The 16,373-nt window shown below is 37.2% G+C and overlaps 1 protein-coding gene across 1 annotated transcript in view; it reads right to left on the bottom strand.

Moving 5' to 3' along the window:
- The window catches only part of DACH2 (dachshund family transcription factor 2), a 175,190-nt gene that overhangs the window by 14,137 nt on the left and 144,680 nt on the right, over positions 1 to 16,373 (bottom strand). The window contains exons 8-9 of the mRNA XM_085319733.1: positions 4,322 to 4,467; positions 3,652 to 3,799 (exon numbers count right to left, since the gene is read on the bottom strand). Of these exons, the coding sequence (XP_085175859.1) occupies positions 3,652 to 3,799; positions 4,322 to 4,467 (294 nt within the window). The remainder of the gene's footprint in view (positions 1 to 3,651; positions 3,800 to 4,321; positions 4,468 to 16,373) is intronic.

Genomic DNA, 16,373 nt, shown 5'->3' with positions numbered 1-16,373 from the left:
ACATACAGAAGGGGCTAAGTATTGATGAAGATAAGTATATTTGTGAGCAAGAGTACTTTCCCTCTGTCACTAGTGACAGAAAAAAGAGGGGAAGCCAATGAAAGAAGACAAACAGAAAAGCACTGGCTACATGGTGAGAATCTCAGACAGAAACTAAAAAGGAACTTCCCAGGTAGAAAGTGGACTGAAAACTGGGCTTGTAACARTGATACAACAATGACCTTGTAAATCAAGAACTTGTTTACAATCTCTGCATTAGCAGTTCCTCTTTCTAACCAAAGCACTTTGTAAGACTGTAAACTAACTAGCTGTTTGGACTAAAAATGGGTATGATACAGTAACAATGTTTCTGCATGGCTTTGCCTTAATAGATCTCARTGCTCTTTACAAAAAGTCATCTGATTTTCTCCCTTTTAAAGCTAGAAAGCAGAAACAGTGACCTGACAAGTTCATCCACAGATCATTGATATAGCCATATAAGATCTGGTGGAAAACAAATCTCTGTTGCTAACCTTAATCCTAAACCCAACTATAAATAAAGTTCAAACTATAAATAGAAAACTATATAATATTAATAATAGCCAGGTGATCCATTTCTTCATTAGAAACTCCTGACAATAGCTCTGATCATATTCCCTCAACTATATAAATTCAAGCAATAAAATGGACCTTTTAAGCTCTTCACCAGCACTAGGTTACCATTACTTGAGCCAAAACTAAAATCAAAATATCTACCTGTGCCAACAACCATCCTTCCTGTTCTCCTGCTGACCTAATAGACTGTCCTGATTATCCTTATTAAATTATCTTTCATGGACTCTTAAACTTGTTATTTCACCAGTGCTGCAGAAACATTCTCTCACGTCTCTTGGCATGACTTCAGATACCTCCTCTGTTTGAAACTGCTCAGTAGGATCTCTATAGGTGCCATAAACACCTTTCTGTTGAGCATGCCCTGCACCTGGGAARTACTCTACTCTCAGGCTCTGTTCTCATTCCAGGAAATCTGCTGTGGGTGAGCTCATGCTCGATTTCCAAGACAAAAGGTGGCTGTGCCGAGGCTGCTGGCCACAACTTCCCCCTTGGTTCTCAGAACTAGCAGCAGAACACAGCCCTGGAAGGGGTCCATGACCACCTCCAAAACATACCCCAGCCCATATGAAAGTACTACGGTTGCAAAACTCATCTCAGCCTGCAGAGAGGAGCGGAGCATGCTTCTGGAGGGGCTGAGCAGCAGTCCTCCATTTCCATCAGCCTGACACAGACCCCAGTGGCACCAGAGCAACAGGCAAAACAGGCRAGGAGGCTTCTGCTGACCCAGGCTGCCCAAACAAGCTTGGCAGCAGAAGGCAGAGCTAAGCATGGATTACAACTGTGCAGAATCAACCTAGTTATTGTCTTTTTTAAAAAAAATAGCAATAAGAAAATTGTGGGAATCAAGTAGGATATGCTAGTACATTTTATAAAAAAATAGTTTGTTTACAAAATTGATTTGTTTACAAATTTGGTAGAACAATAGCATTTTTTCAGTTAAATGCCTATTGTCTCTACAGAGCATTTTGAAGTAAAACACTTCAAAATTACTTTTCAATTACTTTTTATTGTAACTACAACTTTTAGAAAACGCAAAGGAAATTTTTAAATTAAGAAGCTAATGAAAATTGGCTTATTTTTAAGAAATAACCACCAGATCTTTTTTTCCTGTGTGTAAAGTTAATTCGACTTGTTTTCATGACTGGATTATGTCATCACAAAAACTTGTAAGATAAGAGTGCTTCTGCTTCCRTTCATATATGTAGCCAAATTCCATAAAGTGGTATTTTATGCCATAGATAAATTACTGAATGAAACAGAGAAGCAAAGGATCTAGAAAGGGTAAGTAAAATTAATGGCCAAAAAAGCAAATTAGGGCTCAAAAATATATGTCCTGCTTAAATTACTGTCCATTTTATAATCAAGCTCACTAGGGTATACACTATGGCAAATATTGTTCACAAGTATTACTAAATTTACACTGGAAATATTTTGTGATCCCTTTTACCTCTTCTGTATATTAGATACCTGTGAAGTACAAGTCATAGAAGTGTTCTTAGAAAAATCACTAAGAATGCTGGAAAAATTATGAGTATCTAGGTATTTACATGATTTCGTATTTTTTTGTGAACACATGTTAATCTGAATTCACATSTATTTTTTCATATCTTGTTAGATTTGTGAACACTTAGAGGGGAGAAAAGGGATGCAATTGTATGGGCAGTCTCAAGGAAACTGAATTATGAGTGCCAGAATGTGATCTGGAGAATGTAACTTTGGAAAGTTGAGCAACTGTTACGATAAAGGCTTACTCCAAGATATTCCAGCTTTCTATAATAATAAAGATGTGGATGTGGCAATGAACTGAAAGACAAACAAGTCTAAAATTATTGATTATTGATGAAATTCTCTTTTGAGCCTGAAGCCAGCAAAGTTGTGAATGACTTAAGGTTGTTGCTGACTTAAATGTGACTCAGGAGGTACACAGTGTGCTGTCCGCCTACACAGCGATAAATTTTGTTTTACAAAAAGATAGACTCATTTGCAGTTGAACAGGGGTGATGCAACAATTCTGAAAATCCACTACAATTTAACAACTTCAGTAAGATTTACTGACCCTTTATAATTAGACTTAAATATGTCCTCCTCTGTCAGCCTCTTCTCAGAACCTTGGAGCTGTAGACAAATCTGTTCCACACATGTAATCTCAATTCAAAATGCACAGGCAGATAGTACTTGGCACTTACATTTTTGGTCTTATCTAGTTTTATCTTTCCGATTTCATGGATGAAATCAGGAAGTAGCTTTTAGCACATAAACTTCTATTTCTCTCCTTTAGATGCAGATATCTGTTCTAAAAGGAATACTGCCTTTTCTCCAATACCATAGCAAAAAAAAAATAGATTTATGCATTTAATTGCTCTATTATCAAAAGCTTCTGAAGAGTCATGGTATTGTCTTAGGGGGGTAAATATCAKGAGTATTATTGTAACTTATGATGGAAAACAAACTATCTGGTGCTATTTTCATTGGATTTTGCACAGGCAACTTCTAGTAGTTGATCTGTTTTGTTGCAATGATGTTATCTACAGAAAAACTAGCTGACCAGCATCTAAACTAYGGAAATCACAATTATTCAGAAAATGTGGGCTAGATAAGTAGTAAGGTAATGAAAAAAAGTCCTCTAAATACACAAATTACAGATGTAAGTGTAATAATACTGTAATAAGACTTAGTGCTTGGAGGATAATAGCAGGAAACAAAAGAAATTTAAGGTGTCAAACGAAGAAATCAAGCTGGGAATACACAGGCAGAATGGTAATAATATGTGTGAATATCAGGCAACTGAATCAGCTTTCCTCCAAAGAATTGGCCAAAATTCTGCGGCCAGTTGCCCTTGAGGAAATAATCCTTCAGTCACTGCACTGGCTGCTTACAGAAAAGTGTGCTTCATTCTGTTTTTATTAAATTTAAATCTTTCATTACCAGTGCTAGTCCACTGCTGCATTACGCTGAAGTATGAATGTCAGTTAACTCGAGTCCTCAATAGCTCCAGCTGGAAATGCCAAAGGGTTGTACGTTTAATAGATATCTAAACTCCATTTTTCATTCACTCACCTCTGCTTTGCAGCTCAGCTGTAAGTTGCCTTTCCAAGCTCTCTCTTAGTTCTCTCTCTCTACAAAGCTCCATCTTTAACTCTTTCTTTTCCTGTTGTATCTGCTTTTCCTGGACTCTGGCATTGTCCACAGCCACCTTCAGTAGGCCCTAAAACATAGGCAAAAGYAAGACCTGAAAACAACATTCTGTTTAGCAGTGAGAAAATTCATCCATTTGTTTCTTTCACTTCCTCTAGCAAACAGAAGAATTAAAAGCAGAAGCCCCTAGACCTTGAAAGCAACTGAACATCTGAACRTTTTATCTATGAGCAATTTTGTTGTGTGGAATCACTGAAAAAAGCTTTTGCAAACTCATCCTACTGATGTGGTTTACTACAAGCGGAGTGCCACATTATTTCTATCCTCAGTCAACTGCAAGGAGAAGCAAAGGAGGAATAATGAGACTGGTAAATTTTAATACAACCATTATTGCCAACTATTAAGTCAAACAGACAATGCATAAAACCCTTTTAATATCGATAATACCAGGTAGTCAAAACCTAAGCATTAGTTTAAATTAAAGAAAAAGAAATTGTAGATACAAAATAGTTTCTGAAACGTCTTAAAGAGATGAAAAAGAAATACATTTTCTCTGTCATGACATAGTCTGATCCTATGGAGAATAATTTACCTGAATGTTGGTTAATAGYGTTTCTACTGATGAAAGACCATCAGCAAAAAGAAATGGCGCCGGAAATCCAGGAGGCAAGGCCTGTCCAGCCAGTTGGACTTTATCTAAGGTTGGTTTCATTATTGGAATGGCAATTTGGACCTCTTCTGTAAAGATATGTTTAAAAGCAACATCAGAAAGCATTAGAAATATAGGTAAGTGTAATTTCTAGAAACTAGTATTCTGTTTACCTGGAAGTCAAATACAATGATGTTAGTAAAACTGATACTGTTTCAGTCTTTGGGCAGCCATGATTGTAGCTAAGGCAAGTTTGCAGAGGAGTACAGAACAATAAACAACAGACAGAAGTCTGTAACATAGGTATAATATACTATATACTATTAGATCTCAAAGTCTACAGAATTATACTACAGAATTRTAACAGTATTATACAATTCATTAAATCTGAATGCCTTTCCATCATTCTATCCTATTTCTTATTCTGTAATGAACATTTTTTGCTGTTAGAACCTTGAAAAAATTCTAATCAAAAAATATATCACATCTTTTCATTCCTTTAATGTTCTGCTTCCCATACTCAACAGTAAATAATCTCCACCGAGTCATTCCTTCTTGCTTAGCTAGCGCTGACTTGAGGTTGTCAGGAAAGAGTCAGTGCAGGTTTTCTTAACAAGTACATTGCTACTGTCAGCCCTTCTAGTYGCAGACCATAGCCAAAAATTGCTTGGCTGAGTTATCTCCTCTCGGAGCACACAGCAACCCGGGGCACGCAGGGCCCAGGGGCGGCCCGAGAGGCCGGGCGGCAGCGGCCTCCCACAAGCTGCAGGATGGGGACCTGCCCCCAGCTTCCCCTCCCGCCACTACCGCAAACAGATCTTGATGTTACAGATCAGCCCCCCCACTGGCACTACCAGCGGGCACCCGAACAGAAGCAACATTAATAAATAYTTTTCAAAAAGGCTTCCTGTTTTGTTACAAATGTTTTTTGTTACGTATTTTTACTCTGAAATGTTATAAAATATAATATTCCAGGGAAATCAGTCTGTATAAAATATGCTTCTTTAATTTCTTTGGCACTTGCAGAAATCACGAAGATTATCTTCAGAGCAATTGCTTTTTAGTAAAGCTTGAAAGCTTTTTAGAAGCTTGACCGTAAGTTCATGAGGCATGTGTTTTCTAAGGGCAATTGCACAACCAATTCCAATAGTTTCATTTGTCAAGTGCTTTGGTCATTCTAATTCTAGGATTTACAATTAAACCCCACTACATTCAAAAAGCCTTCTGCTCCCACCTCTCTCACTTCAAAAAATACAGACAGAATCTGAAAATGACAAATTAAGCCACGGTATCTTTACAGCAGCAATATTATCTACCTCAACAAATTCTAAGAGCATGTATTGAGCAGCAAGGACTTTTGCTTTTTCTAAAATGCACTGACATCTAACCTAGGAGCAATAGCAGTTTTCAAGTATTCACTGAAATCTATGTTTAGGAAGTATGTTGTTGTCACTSTGAGTTCATCAAATGAAACATCTTCATAATCTTTCTTCAGTATTAATAATAGCAAAAGCCAGTTACCTCTTCACTTCTATGTATCTGTCATTTTAGAGTTGTGTTTATGTAATTTGAATTATCCCTTTTTAAAAAACCCGGTAACATACTCAGAACATGGAGTTTTTGCTGATTCAGATATATTTTGTTTCTCGTATTTCAATATTTTATATCAGTGACACAGTTTTTATAATTAATTAGTTTTTGCATCTGATGCTACACAGAAATAATATCTAAGCAATGGAGTCACAAAAGACTAAACAGAAGTGGCATTTGAAAAAGAAAGTAAGACATAAAGTATGCACAACAGGAAACTATAGCTGCTTTGAAATTTCTAGAGATCTCTACTATTTGGAGATGAAAGTAATAACATTAAATTGGCTGAAAGGAAAATTACTATTGACTGTGGAGACAGGTTGCATGGTCTATGGTTTGTAATGTTACTGTACAGTAGATTGAAGTTTCAAAATAGTATTACTCTTCTTTAAAGAGATAGACACAGCTAAATTAGGTGCTGCTTGCTGCAGTGAGGATCAAATGCAAAAAGAATCATATTTCATCAGACCTAGTCAACACCAGGAAAATAAATAGAAATATAAGAGGTATGCAGGCAATGATTCATTTTGATAATCTGGCCCAAGAGAGACACATAGAGACAGCACACAGATCTAAGCTTCTACCAAAAGACAAATAGGACACAGAGGGTGGGAATTGGGATGACAGTGTAGCAGAGGTCACATCGATTTTCAGCAGCAGTTTTCACACAGATGAGATAACCCTGGACTCTATTTGGCCCATTGTTCATATCCTACCTGTCCCACAAGCAATAAATTTCCAAGTCTCAGAAAAAGGGCAGTAAAGAAGAAGGATTCTACTTATGACTTCTTATGATTAAGTTTTTGTGCTAACCAAACATGCTTTGCAGACCAAGGTCACATTGCATGTTAAAGTCTGTAATAGCTGAAAACTAGCAGAAGCATATTATGTTTTAGCGTATATGGGTGGAAACTGTCAAACCATTCATCATTTTTTTTTCTGATTGAAATCACACTCTGCAAAGATGAATGATAAATGCATTAGAAATCTATTTCAGTCTTGTAATAGGTCTTCACATCTGAATGGTATCTACATTTTGCTCATATTCTGCGTAAGTGCACAGTTAGGCAGAAATTTATTATCCGGGCTTGAGAAATCCTAATTGGTAAAGCAATTAAAAATGGCACATATTGAAAGCTTATCTTGTGGATTGTATCAAAGGCATCTCTTTACCTTAATAGAAAAAAATGTTGATGTAAGCATTTTGATTTTAAAGAACACTGAAGATATATATGCTAAAAGCTGCACTCACATGTATAGTACGATAGAATAAACAAGAAATAAAGCTAGGACAACTACTATCTAACCAAGGACACAAACAACCTTTCCATTTATTGAAGCAAAGTGTGAACTACTTTTATTGAGCTTGTTTGTTACACCTGCCATGCTTTATAATAGCATTCAGGAATCCATTTGGTGCGCAGTCATTTTATTTTAATTTCTAGCTGGCGTCCAGATGAATAGACAAAAGCAAGAATTATATTGCAGAGAAAAGAAACACACAGTGGATGGAATATTACCCCAGGAAAGCAGATGTAAAGCTGCTAGAAAGTTTCTTGTTGTCAATCCAATATACTGAAGTATTTTATCTTCCTCTTTCTGCCTGCATTGCAGAAACTGAGATTGGAAAATGAAGCACCAACCTATGATACAGCACTAGAAAGAGGAGTAATGCGAATTGCTCCCTGCATGACAGTGCGAAGCCCAAACCAACAAGCAATTTTATTAACTGGCAGGTTTCTATTCTTTCAAAAGACATGCTTCTGAATCCATCATTCATATATCTGATACACCTGACATGTCACATCACTCTGTAAACAAGCTAGAAATACTAAAGCTTCAATTTACATAGTTATTGCTAAACATTTTTAAGACTACCAAGTTAGTTCTTCATATACACTTCAAAATTGATCAAGAGCTGTATAGGCAATATAAGTAAGCTTCATCTCAAATACTTTATAGAACATGAGATATAATATGAAATAAGTACGTGATATATGGAGAAAGGAGAAATAAAGTTCATATAAAATTTAGGTTTATTGATCTGTTAGTTACTATACAAGAGATTTGATCTCAGAAAGCCGTCAGCCAGCRTTAGTAGTATGTTTTTGGACAGAGATGGCACATGAGTTACTCCTATTCAGTACCTGTGGCATACGATTAAGGATTAAAATGGTTTATTGTAATTATAATTCTTTGACCTTCATATTTAGTTATGGCAYTATACTTAATGGCCCATAGTTACTGAAGAACAGCCTAGATGCTCTAATGGTCCATTATGACCTTTAATAAAATAAAACAGGGCATCTGCAGTAACAGCTAAGTTGTAAGTGCTGAAAATAAGATGCTACATTTTTATTTGAAATAGTATTATTGGTCCAAAACTGTTARAGAATCATACATTATCATCCATCTAGATACATCATTACAGTGTCAAGAGGTTCCTTGACTTCCAGTCATGTATCTACTTCAGAAGAACAGCAAAAGGCAGCAGTGCCCAAATATGGGCATTTTGGCAGAATTAGGGCCTAAGTCCCAAGTTTTAACTGCAAGAAGCACTGTTTTCCAAAAAAAGTGAGACTTGTTCCTATTTTAATTTCAAACCTTGGCAGCTTCTGCGGTCCTTAACTAGAAATTAGTAGAATTTGTTTCTTCTACAGTAAGCTAAGTATTAAAAAATAGTATCTGAAGCATTCTTTATTTCAAATATTTTATACCTGTAAGTCTGCAAGGACAGGKTTATCTTTCTTCAGTGTCTTAACAACTCTGAAAACCCTCCATAACCCTCTGCCTGCTTTCTCTCCCTCACTCATTGCTTCCCTGCTAGTAGTTGAGCACTTCTGCTCATCAGTGAGAAAAGATACCTCCTCTTGATGTGGCACAAAACAAATCTAGAAATTTACTGCTTTAACCTTGTGATTCAGGTGCCAAATTTAAAGTCACTGCTGTTTTTCTTAATTACAGTCCCTGAATGAACGGGGTCAGTGCATGCTGTTTGGGAGCAGCTGATTAATCCAGTGCACTAGCTTTAAACCAGACTTTAGTTCATTTTCAAATGATTGATACAATTTGATAGCACACAAGCATTTTTCACTAGCGAGCTTTGCCATAAAAACTATTCACTATAAAAAATAGTATCAAATSATTACAAATATACATTTCCAGGCCGCATTAAAAGCTTTAGAAACTATCACAAAACAGTAACATCAACTATCCTTCACAGCAAGGTATCCAGAGCCCAGCTTATTCTCACCCATGCACTCTGAAATGAATTGATTTTGTTCTGAACAAGTCTTTAATAAAACATTTTCATTGTTTTCAACACTGGGGGAAAATATACATCATTTCTTTATCATTTAGAGCAATGTGCTGGCTTAGGGAAAACTGAGTATTTGGGGTAGTAAAAAAAAAAAGAAAGCAAACTGTGTAAGCAGTACATATACTGCCCTTTCTATAGACCTGTTCTCAGGAATTACGAGGGTGCATTTTTGTGAACAGTATCGTAAAGCAGGCACTAAGTGTTTGAATAGGAAAAGGAGGTAAAAGCAGAGAAAACCTGAAATGAAAGTTTCACTAGAAAAGGCTGAAATTACAGTTTACAAATAGTCTTTATCTGTGCACTCTTTAGCAAGGGATGCATTGATAATTATACAGCTTTGACATTTTCATCAATGTACTCTCCTTAATGACATAGAAAATTATACCTATTTATAACTTCAACATATTTACAATATATTCTGATATTTACATGGCACTGACAGTAAAAATATCTTAAAAGAATTTATTAATTCTAACCTCTGCATGAAAAGGATCCAAGTCAGATGAAGTATTTAGTTTAAAATATTAAAAAGAGATGGAGAAGTGCAGTAATTCACTGGCCAAACATCRGAATTAGCATGAAGGGTTTTACTGCAAATAAAATAGCTTCAGTCTGAAGTTCAGTATGTACAGATTAATAAAAACAAACACAACTCATATCACTTGACTAAAATTCTGTTCATTAAYAAAAGTCATAAGTACAACCAATGCAACTAATAAATCTATAAAAATCCTTCCAAAATACTGTCTTATATGCCCTGTAATTATTTAGTTTATAGTTTCTGTTATTGTTATACCAGCTTTCTCCTGTGAGCTGCTCCTCAGGCAGTTTTTGGTAATCTGGATTCCAAACCTTTTTATGATGCTTTATGTGACCTTTACTGAGCAGCTTTTAAATCCACACAGAAGGTTAAGTGCTATCAAACTGCATTTTCCATATGGCAGTTTTAAGGAACTAGTTACTTTCAGCTAGTAAGAGTAACCCGTCATTCCTCACACAGACGTGAAGCATTACTTCTACTGACCATAGAGAAAAGTGACAACGTGAACCATTCGATAGGAGCCTAGAAATAATAGTATCATGAAATGGAAGAATGGAAGAAAGTGAAACCAAATAAACAAAACCCTACTTGTGGCCATAATCAAGAAGTTACAAAATTTTTCTCAGCTAACTGTCCTGTTAACATTCACAAGGGTTTTCTCATAGTGATTATTCGGTATCGCTGTGGTCAGACTACTCTTCTATGAAAATTTTAAAACTGTCAGATGAGGATGGGTAGGTGGAACTTGCCAAGAAAAAAAAAAAAAAAATTCTTTAATTTTCTTGGCGGATTCAGCTTTTCTCTATTAATGTTGAGATTATTTCTTCAACTATTTTGTTGCAAATATTTATGACTCCATATGGAACAACAGATGTTGAAGGGAAGAGATAGCAGGAAAGACTTCATTTTCAGCAACTACCCTGCTACTTGTTGTCATACTGTAGGTGTTCTTAGTGCAGCTATTTTACATACCACCCTGTCCTTTCACACACTGCAAAAATGTCAGTTTGGATAATTAATAACTTTAGTCCCAATCATTTCCCCAATACTAATTTAGGAAAAAAATAGGGCAATAGGAAGAAGGATCAGGAAGAAAGGGGAAAAATACGAATTACTCTCTCAGTCCTTCTGGAGTAGCTGATCAGGAATCACTTATTTGCAAAGCTGCATTAGTAAAAAACCTTTCCCTTGTTATTTGAGACATGCTCCAGGGGCTGCAACCAAGAAGAGAAATTACACAAGAAACAGAAAAACAAAAACCAAGAAGGAGAACAAATAACTTATTGCATAACAAAGACCCTCCAGGAGAAGCAGCACAGGCTGTATGTGATGAAGATAAATAGGAAMATGTTGACGATACTCAAGTTGAAGAAATTTCTGTTAACTAAACTGTCAGCCTGAAAGCACAGGCAGACAGAGCTGGCTGGAGAGTATTAGTCCCCACTAGGCAGACAGGGACGTCAACTTGCTTTTCTGCAGACAGAACTGAGCCTGCTCTGCCTACATCCTCCGCCAGCACATGCCAGCCAGCTCCAGTCCAAACATAACTGTGGTTAGTGAGGCATCACGTTCAAATTAACAAACCGTGCTTTAGTGTGCATCCAACAGCCACGCATGGCAGGAACAGGAAGGCAGGGAGAGGCGGAAGGGTAATAACTCAGCCACAGCACCATGTGCACGGCAGCTCCCTGGCTTCCGGACGGGAGAGATCTCGCAGAGGGGCACCCTGCAGAACGAGCGGAACAGGCCCACGGCCGCCTGCAAAAGGCCACGTCCACAGCTCTGCCCAACGAGTGAGGTGCACACTGCCATGAGTTAGCTCTGCGAACCCGGTTCTCAAGCTGAAGCCGTGCACAACCATCAGTGCAAGAGTCTACCCCAGAACTGACAGGCCTGGCAGTGTGCTCCAAGAGAAGACCTTCTGTGTCTCAGTGGCTACGCGTTCTCTTTCATGTCCCGCTCACTCTAATAAAAATACACACTGTGTTTTTAAATAATCTTCTTCATCTACTCCCTCTACTGCAGTATTTAGTAGTAATAACCAATAATTTGAAACAGATCTCATTAGAAAGATTCCATTTTTCCTATTCACAAAACCCATACAGATACATAAATGCTTCCAGATACCTGTGATCAGTGGGACCAAATTTTCCCTAGTATGGCATAGATGCTTGTGCTCTCACTTTGCCCCCGATAAACTCCATRAGCCTGCTACTGCTGCAGCTCTGTCACCAGGAAACGCTTTCTAAGTTGTCTCGCTTGTCCAGGGAACAATTCAGATGTCAACTGTGCGTGTGTTATGTGCACGCAAAGTCTATCCCCAGTGCCCAAAATGGAATTGCTCTCTTCCTCAAACTCTGCATTCCCAAYCTCTGGCAAAAATAGACTGGAATGAAGACAGTCATTACCTTCTTGGGTCTAGGCAGTAAAAGTAAGTCCTATCTGGCCATAAGTAAATCTAAAAGCATGCAAAATTGAGCAATAAGGAACAAAACAATGTTATTCCTTGACACCAAAGCTTAGTGATCTCCAGTAGAATTCATTGGGAGTGTGACTCTAGGTGCTATCAGAATACCAATATATAAAGTCTAAACCTCAAAGTTAAAAAGTACAAATATTTCTGTAATATGTTACTCTTCTGCAAGGTTATAGACCATTAATTCTATATAGAGATGATAAAGGGTTATGTATTATATTGTTAATGTTAACATAGTAATTATGAAACACAAGATACTTCATCTCTCTTAATATGTTTAAAAATAGTACCACACTAATATCAATATTATTATGGCTATGTTCAATTTCTTAAAGTATATGTATAACTAGCAGTTAAATCTTCAGAATACTTCAAATATTTGAAGCAGGCAGAGTACTCTATTTCCTATTCCTGGATAATTATTCCTGCTTTATTAAGGTTTATTTTACAACTGTATAAAATAGGTTATAAAGGACAATTCTGCTATTATGTCCTCCYCTGCTTAGGCTTAATAAATATTATATCCCATACCATCCATTAAAGCCAAAGAGTGGAGAAAATAGGAGTGGTAGTAATCTCCTCCACAGATGTAAAATACCTTTAATAAAATAAGAGTGTATAACAGTCAGGAACAAATTACTGAGGTCTGCTTTAATAAAATAGTACCCTTAAAGAAGTATTACTCTTAAGGTACTGACATTCCCATTGGTCATGCAGTGTATCCTTTCAAAGCAGTATAGCTTGTTAAAATGGCAAGATATCTTTTTGCAATAGAGTGTTTGTGTCCAAGCAGATACAAGGTTTGTATAGAATGCATCCAGGGAGCCATAAAACTGGTGGGAAACATATTTCTCCATGGTATTTTAGTACTTTGAAAAATTCAATCACTGGGAAAAAATGTTTTGCTGTAAACATCTGAAGAGCCTTATAAAAGCAATGGCTTCCCACAGCACCTGCTTAAATAATTTTAAGAGGGAGTATGTCTCTGCTCATCTTCTAAAACTTGTAGAAAGCTTCACCTATTAATTTCCCTGGTGCTGACAGGCCAGGGCACTTTTAATCGGAAATAATTATGAGTGCAAYTGGGAGGTGTTCACCAGCATGATTTTTGCACTTCAGAAATAAGACAACTTTCAAAAATGACCACGAGGAGAAATATGATTGCCTTAATAGGAAAGTATACATCTAAACAGCAAGGCTCACCTTGAAAGTTTCCTTCTGAATGAATTATGAATTCTTCAGAKGTCAACAAAGAAATATTATCCTAGTATTTGAATTTAAATACATATATGGATTTTATACATTGATTTTATAAACACTGATTATCAAGAAACATGAGAAATTCATCCCTTTTTAATTTAACTTGGAAGTTTTTTAACTCTAGCCATTAGGTAGCAGTTCAATGTTACAGCTGTTACCACTGTAATTCTGATACAGTCCTTTYGTAGAGTTTCAGATAAAACCTTAATTATGTGCCAACTCCTCAGACCTTACATTTTGCACACAGCAAGTCCATCAGTCCCACCTGCCACCAGCAGGCAGACCAGCCCTGGCTGCAGYACACCTGCCACCTTTCTGCTTACTTGCCACAGAAACCACGGTCCTGGAGCAAAGATGGTGTAGCCCATGTTTTAGCCAGACCTATGTGCTCTGAGGACTCCTAGGYGTCACAGTTTAGATATTGCCAGTATCTCCTGCAAGCTGTTAAAGGTTAAAGATTTGAACCCTAATGCAACCCAGCCTCTCTTGGGCTAACAAATGGTGAGATTTTTGCTTATCCCAGTCYTCCTCCCATCTAATACCAAGAGGACAAGTAATAAGACATGTCCTGGTCTAAGGATACTACATCTTAGTGACAGAATGATTACACTCACATATATTCGTACTACAGCAGCTCTTGGTGTGGAGTGCTGCATGTCCATAGCAACGTAGCAGAACTCTTCGCCACCAAATAATTACGTGATGCTCTGGGGAAAGACAAGTTTTCCTAGCTTACAGCCAATCTGTCAAAACGGAAAACTCTTTCTGACCCCAATGGCAGTTGCGATCAGAGTATAAATGTAAGTTAACCACCAAGCAATCCACGTTCACCACTTTCCAACCTAGTAACTGTTACGTCTACTGCTGTCACTTATCCTGAACTCTTCTAAAAGATCAGACACCGAGGAAACGAAAGRAGGAGGAAAACCTGAGGAAAAAGAAGCAGCTTCATTTACTGTATTCTTCCTTCAGATCAGCTTAAGAGGTGTGTTCAGCCCCTGAGGAGGCTATGCTGCCATACACTCTGTGTTTCCTTTAAAATACTGATCTAAGAACAGACACCACCTTCATTGACTSCCTCATTAGAAGTGACTCCCTGTACACATATGCAACAAAACATCACTTGCAAAATAGGTGTTAAATTAAGAAATATTTGTATCATACGTAGCTAAATCCAGGGTCCTAAGTCTTCCTTTAAAAAGCCAGTGCAGGACTAGAATTCCAGCAATTGCTCAGACGTTTTCCTCTCCTGTTTATCTCTACCCAAGACATCAGTCATCTGTACCATAAACGTACATCAACCATCAACCAACAGCAAAATGCGTAAACTAATGGTCTGATATGTAACATGGCATATAGAAAATTTTGGCAGTAAACTCCTGTTGTTTAAGCTAATTCCATTAATAACAGCATAATATTTGCTGAAGCCAAAGCACAAAAGCTTGAGCACTGAGGAAATGAAAATTTTGAGAAAGTTTTTCAGGTTTATGAACTTTTTGTCTGTAAGTCACTATTATTTGTAGTGGAATTTAAGACAAACAAAAAATGCCGCTGCAGTTCACTATTATTTGTAGTGGAATTTAAGACAAACAAAAAATGCCGCTGCAGTCATTCTTACTAAACAAAAACTACTAAATAGATTTTTGATAAATCTCTTGGACTTGTATACTTTTTAACTAAAACCAAAGTATAAACTAAGCACAATACAACCCAAAACAAACTATGCAGAAAGGCAATGCTCCAGAACTCTCACTCAGAGCCAGAGTTCAAATCACCTTCGGATCTGGTTGGATTGCTGAGAAATCCAAGCCCATGGACCTGTCACTTTCCCAGGGGTTGGACATTTGGCAGCCATCCCGCCAAAGGCRGGAGACACCACGAAAGGCTCCACAGAGAGCTCTGCCGCTGGCTTCCAAGAAAAAACAGAGCAAAGAGAAAACAGCCATCTTAAACAACCTCCATCTATAAATGCAAAAGCCACCACGACCAGAAACAAAAATACTTTGCCCATATTCAGTAAAAARGGCAAATAAAAGTATCAGAGAGTAGTCTACATATTTTCTTCCAAATGACAAAAATAAAGGCTCTGTATGCCATTAGTGCATCTGTTCTTCCAGTGGGACTTGCAGTAGGTCAGCTAGGAGCGTGAACTTACCGATGTTTGTAAGTAGTATTAGAAACTCTTTARGCATGAACTCCTTTTAAAATGTTTAGGTTTTGATTTGATACTATAACTTATGACTTTTAGTGACCAAAGCACTTTCCTTTTAAAACTGGCTTACTCTCTTTGCAGGGCATACTACATTTTCACTTTTGTTTATTCTACCTCCTCGCTTTGAAATTGTGCATTACTTGAGAGAGTAGCTGACATACCCATTCACAACAGTGCAGAAAATGAAGCTTAATGAATCCCAAATGCAATGTACGTTATGTGCTAAAATCAATGTACGTTGCCTGCTACAGTATCTCCCTGTAAATTGAGGCATTTGCTCAGAAATTTCTATCTCAACAGGGCCTCTTCTTTTTTTGCAGCACTTAACCGCCTTTTGTCTGCTCTTGTCTCCCTCCAGTGTTGCTCAGATGGCAATCTTTTATTCCTTGTGCAAACTCATTTGAAAAATGCTGGATGGGCTACAGCTGTGTACTGTTATGTAAGGTCTAATACATGTCAAGCAGTGCTTTCCATGCGCTGAATAAACACAATGAAACAATGTTTTAATTGATTATTAAAAAGGCAGGGTTCTAAAATGAGAGCAGTTTTTAAAATCAGCTTTAATCAGCTTATTTTACAAAATACCGAAAGGTATTG

This window comes from Rhea americana, unplaced genomic scaffold, assembly GCF_003343005.1.
Source record: "Rhea americana isolate MKP2758 unplaced genomic scaffold, rheAme1 scaffold_6, whole genome shotgun sequence".
Classification (NCBI taxonomy): Eukaryota; Metazoa; Chordata; class Aves; order Rheiformes; family Rheidae; genus Rhea; species Rhea americana.
The sequence above is the reverse complement of the archived record's forward strand: the minus strand, read 5'-3'. Positions and strand labels throughout refer to the sequence as shown.